We start from the raw sequence: 6,000 nt of genomic DNA, 5'->3' as shown, positions 1-6,000 counted from the left end.
GTTTCCACATTTTCCGCCCACAGTTTGCAGCAGACATTGCCAGGTCTGACGAGTGCCTGGTTGGATGTAGTTCACAACATTTAGTCTGCCTTTAACAATGTGCATTAAGATCCGACTAAGAACAACACAATGTAAGCAAAACATTTTGCCAATTAATGTGAAATTACGGAGCGGTTTAGTGCTGCGATCCATTAGGAACGAGTTGAGAATGTTGTTACTTCCACATAGGACCTAAAAGAACTCTCGAAAGAAGCTGCTTTCCACATCTGGGATGGATTTCAACATATCTCCCAAAGGATGGTTAAATCTCTGCAAAGATTCTCTCAACCTTTTGTCATAGAATTGCAGAAGGCTGACAAGTACGAGTAGCCTAACCTCGACTGAAATTCACCCTCTACTATCCCCCTCCCATCTTCCGAAACCAGTCCCTATACAGTATCATTAAAAGCGTTTCTGAAGGAATCGGTGGTTTTGACTGTTCTGGTTCCTGCAGCTGTTTACAGCTGAATGGTCAGATGTGCGCAAGGCAAGAAACTCACTTATTTTTAACTTTCCTTTTGCGAAGTCAGCCTACAGACCATACCATGACCAACAGGGCAGATGCCTCCCGGAACGTGACACTGCTCTGCAAACTGGTCATTATGCAAGATCAACCTCTGGTCACTGAGCCCTTGATTTTCCTTTCCTTCCACCCGATGGTCTCTCCTCAGCCCCGCACTCAAGATAACCGTGCTGAGTGTAAAACGAGCTGCCATAGCAGTATTGCCCATTTTGCATAGCCGACTCAAACCAATTTCACCCCCATTGACGTTTCAGCTTTTCTTCAAACGTTTTTCAGACCTTAAGACTTTTAAAATAAATTTCCAGCCGAGAACATTTCAGGATCGTCCAAAATTTCAAACGGATGGTTTTTAATGGCTCATTAAAAATACATTACGAAGACACATGGAAAATATCAGGAAAACTCCAGTTCAGTGAAAGCGGGGATGCATGGATTTGATTTGTTGCTTTGTTGAACTACAGCCAGGCAAGCTGGGGTCGGGAGGAACCTCTTTAACAATCTCTTATGCATGAACAGGCTCATTTTTAAAGTGAACTGAACTGAAATATATTTTTCGGAAATATTGACTTTTTCTTGGAATGTTTTCGGAAAATTCTGGCAAATCTTCGGTGCCAGTGCTCCCCCTGTAAAACACACGCCCACGGTTCAGACTTTGAATTTAGAAAACCCCCCAAAATATCCAAGAGTAATACGCTCCCTCTGCCCTACCCCCACGCTGCACATGGCTTTCGAATGCTAGATGAAGTATTTGGCTTTTTGTCCACGCAAAAGCTACAACACGGCCTAAAAGCTAGACAGTTGCCTGCACGGTCCATGGAGTTGATGGGGAAATGTTCAAGGTGTATCATCAGTGTGACTTTAGGTGCGATTTGGAAAACCGAGACCATCCAATTTCTGGGATCTTTGCAAAATCATAAACTGAACTTGACCAGCCATATTAATGCTGTGGCTACCAGGGCAGGTCAAAGGCTAGGAATCCTGTGGCGAGCAACTCACCCCCTGACCGCCAAAGCCTGTCCACCATCTACAAGGCACAAGTCAGGAGTATAATGGAATACTCTCTACTTGCCTGGATGAGCGCAGCTCCAGCAACAGTCCAGAAGCTCGACACCATCCAGGACAAAGCAGCCCGCTTGATTGCTCCCCTTCCACAGATATTCAAACCCTCCACCACTGACCAACAGTGGCAGCCTTGTGTACCATCTACAAGATGTACTGCAGTAACTCGCCGAGGTTCCTTAGACGGCACCTTCCAAACCCACGACCACGACCATCTAGAAGGACAAAAGCAGCAGATACCTGGGAACACCACCACCTGGAGGTTCCCCTCCCAAATCACCCACCACCCTGTCATGAAAATATACTGCCATTTCTTCATGTCACTGGACAAAATCCTGGTACTCCCTCCCTAACAGCACTGTGGGTGTACCTACACCTCAGGGATTGCAGTGGTTCAAGAAGGCAGCTCACCACCACCTTCTGAAGGGCAACTAGGAATGGACAATAAATGTTGGCCCAACGAGTGACGCCCACATCCTGTAAATGAATTTAACTAAATGATTTTCACCTTCGCACCATGTGTATAATACATCTCCTCATCCACCCCAATTTTGGACAAGTTAAGGGAATAGATGCATAAATATACTTAAAAGTTAATGCTAATTAGCAAAAATCCACAAGACGTCATGTGGAAATAGGTAACTTTAAGGGAAGGCAAAAGAAATTCTGACTGAAGCAAGGTTCTTACATGCTAAATTCTAAACTTGATCATTTTGTGTTGGTCATCCAGAGATTTTTGAAATCATCAATTGGTTTAGGTTTTTGTTCTGGCTGAACCTCGGCTCTGGTTTGCCATGTCTTTTTGCTTCTCTTGTGTGGCATGTAAAATATACATTAATCCTGAGCCTAAATTTAGGATTTAATTTAATAACAAGGTGTTTCTGAAGCTCAACATTAAAGTATTGCATATTCTGTGCATGTTAAAAGAGATTGGGCTCAAAAATATAGATCAAATGGCACTTCTAAATGTAAATAAGCTTTTGCACTCTATGTACAATTGATAAGAACCATTCTTGTCCTTGGATTGCATCCCTTAACTAACAATATCTTCTTTCAAAAGCAATTCAAAAAGAATTCCAATGATTTGCTCTCTTCCCCAAAGCCCTGGGTAGCCCCACTCTTCTATTTCCATGTTCTTGGTAAAATAAGGGCATAGAACATAGAACATAGAACATAGAACGATACAGCGCAGTACAGGCCCTTCGGCCCACGATGTTGCACCGAAACAAAAGCCATCTAACCTACACTATGCCATTATCATCCATATGTTTATCCAATAAACTTTTAAATGCCCTCAATGTTGGCGAGTTCACTGCTATTGCAGGTAGGGCATTCCACGGCCTCACTACTCTTTGCGTAAAGAACCTACCTCTGACCTCTGTCCTATATCTATTACCCTTCAGTTTAAAGCTATGTCCCCTCGTGCCAGCCATTTCCATCCGCGGGAGAAGGCTCTCACTGTCCACCCTATCTAACCCCCTGATCATTTTGTATGCCTCTATTAAGTCTCCTCTTAACCTTCTCTCCAACGAAAACAACCTCAAGTCCATCAGCCTTTCCTCATAAGATTTTCCCTCCATACCGGGCAACATCCTGGTAAATCTCCTCTGCACCCGCATAAATGGAGTGAACGAGCAAAGGGATCTCGGGAAATAGATATACAAATCGTTAAATTACACAGGTTAATTAGAGCATTTGAAAAAGAAATAGTTGACAGAGCACTGGGGTTCGTTTCTACAGGACAGAATTGGAAAGCTGCAAAGTTATGTTAAATTTACACAGAAGTTTGGTTAGATCTCATTTGGAGAACAGTGCGCAGTTTTGATCTCAATGTATTATAAAAATGATATAAAGGCACTGGTGCATGTGCAAGGAATGTTGACACGATGTTAATAATCTTTATTGTCACAGGTAGGCTTACATTAACACTGCAATAAAGTTGCGGTGAAAAGCCCCTAGTAACCACATTCCGGCGCTTGTTCGGGTACACTGAGGGAGAATTCAGAATGTCCAATTCACCTAACGACACACCTTTCGGGACTTGTGGGAGGAAACCGGAGCACCCGGAGGAAACCCACGCAGACATGGGAAGAACGTGCAGACTCCGCACAGTCAGTGGCCCAAGCTGGGAATCGAATCTGGAACCCTGATGCTGTGAAGCAACTGTGCTACCCACTGTGCTACCGTGCTGCCCATTGCCAGAACTAAGAGGGTACACCTGAAGATCAGGAAATATTGACCAGGCTTGTGGCACTTTTCTCCAGAAAAAGAGAAGGCTGTGGGATAATCTGATGGAGTTCACTAGGATTACGAAAGGCTTTTGGCAAGATAGATATCAAGATGTCTCCACTTATGGGGGAAAAGCAAAACTAAAAATAAATATGTTAAATAAAAAATCCATTAGCAAATTTAGGAAAAACCTTTTTCCCTCAGGGAGGGGTTAGAATGTATATTTTGCTACCTCAGGGAGTAGTTGAGGTGAATAGAATGGAGGCATTTAGGGCAAGCAAGACGTACACATTAGAAAGAAATTAATGGAATGGTTATGCTGATCGGGTAAGATCAGTCATTTTCAAACCCAGGGTCGTAGGTCGTGGGTCATGGGTCGCGGGCAGATGTCGGGAGGGTCACGGGGCCATGCGTTGCAGCATTCCTGATTGCGGAGCCATGCATCGTGGCGTTCCAGATCATGGGAAGAAGTGCCCGATGGCGCTACCGGCTTTTATAAATGCCAGCCACGACCGGCTTTCAGAATGCCGGCCGTTCCACGCATGCGTGCCCCCTCAGCAGTGCGCTGGCCCAGAGCCCAGCGGGGCAGAACACCCCTTCCTGATGTCAGCGCACTGACCTAGGAGCAGATTTTTTTTATCACTGGAGTCTTCCAGCCTAGAGTGGTAGCAGAGACCAGGTCACACGACCCGTACACTGACGTCACCTGTTCTGGGCATGAGAGAGATTCCTCCATTTTGTCGCTGCCTGCAGTGCTGTTGTGAACTTCAGGGCGTCTGGTGAACAACCCATGAAGAAGAAGCTGGAAACAGGAACAAAGCAGCATAAAGATGATTACTTGAGGTATGAGTTATTCATTGTGCCACTGCAAATCAGGATTCAAAGTTCATGTGTGTTACATGCAGGGAAGTACTGGCAAATCAAAGCTTATAACCCTCAAACCTTCAAAGACATTTGAAGACTAAGCATGGCGAGTTCGAGGGCAAACCTCTTTAATTTTTTCAACAGATGCGGTGAGATCATACTTACATCATCCACTGAAGTCAAAATCAGAAATGTAACATTTGAATAACAGAACAAGTGAGATTGTGAGGACCAAGCAGGCTCACCTGTCACATTAAAGGTAAGTGAAAATGATGGGCCGTGAAGGTCGGCTGGCATGGGTCACAAAGGTTAGCCAGCATGGGTCGTGAAGGTCGGCCGGCGTGGATCCCGAATGATGGCCGGTTAGTAAAAATAGATCCCTGACAAAAAAATTTGAAAAACACTGGGTTAGATGAAGAAGGGTGGAAAGATCGGCTCATGACGAGCTTAAACACTGTGCGGAGACAAATGAGTACGGAACAGCCCGTTTCTTGTGCTGCATATTCAATGTAATTATTTAGAAATTCTGCAATTGACAACAGCTGTATTTTATGAGTCGTGTCTTTTAATTGTAACCGGAAAGGAAATGCAATTAAGCATTCTCGGTAACAAAGCATTCCAAATCTCGAGAAAAGAAACTCCTCTTCCTAATCTCTCATTTCATTTTCTTAATGACCGTTTTAAAGTGATGATTCCTCAGCAATAATTACCGGAACCACATCCGCCCCCACCCCCCTTCCGCACACAGAGGTGGGTGGGATTCTCCGATCCTGGGGCAAAGTGTTGACGCCGTCGTAAACGCCGGAGCGTTTTACGACGGTGTCATCTGGTCCCTAGGATCAGCGATCCTGCGCCGCACAGGGGCCCAGCACGGCACTGAAGAGCCTCACGCTGCTCCAGTTGCCGATCCGAGTGTCAGCACGGGTGCCGCGGGTGTTTCAGTTCTCGTTTCCGTGCCGGCCCTGATGCAACATGGCGGAGACCTACAGGAGCCCGGCACGGAGGAACATAGGCCCCCACCGGGATAAGTCCGCCCGCCGATCTGTAGGCCCCAATCGCGGGCCAGGCCGCCCTGGAGCCCCCCCGCCCCGGGCCACCCCCCTCAACATGAACGGCAAGATCCCACCAGGTAGGACTCGGTGGGCACTCGGCCCATCGCGCAGGGAGAATGGCCGGGCAGGCCAATGGCGGCGATTCTCCGGTCGGACCGGCGTCGGATCAGTGTTGCGTGATTCGCGCCCCCCTGCCGATTCTCCGACCCGACGTGGGGTCGGAGAATCCCGCCC

The 6,000-nt window shown here is 46.4% G+C and overlaps 1 protein-coding gene across 1 annotated transcript in view; it reads right to left on the bottom strand.

Annotated features, from left to right (window-relative positions):
* Nucleotides 1-882: 882 nt before the first annotated feature.
* vcpkmt (valosin containing protein lysine (K) methyltransferase) overlaps nt 883-6,000 on the bottom strand; it is a 173,845-nt gene continuing 168,727 nt past the window's right edge. Inside the window, exons 5-6 of the mRNA XM_072489801.1 lie at nt 4,960-5,094; nt 883-1,185 (exon numbers count right to left, since the gene is read on the bottom strand). Coding sequence (XP_072345902.1) covers nt 4,963-5,094 — 132 coding nt within the window. The 3' untranslated portion in view covers nt 883-1,185; nt 4,960-4,962. The remainder of the gene's footprint in view (nt 1,186-4,959; nt 5,095-6,000) is intronic.

The sequence above is a fragment of the Scyliorhinus torazame genome, chromosome 2 (genome assembly GCF_047496885.1).
Source record: "Scyliorhinus torazame isolate Kashiwa2021f chromosome 2, sScyTor2.1, whole genome shotgun sequence".
NCBI lineage: Eukaryota > Metazoa > Chordata > Chondrichthyes > Carcharhiniformes > Scyliorhinidae > Scyliorhinus > Scyliorhinus torazame.
The sequence above is the reverse complement of the archived record's forward strand: the minus strand, read 5'-3'. Positions and strand labels throughout refer to the sequence as shown.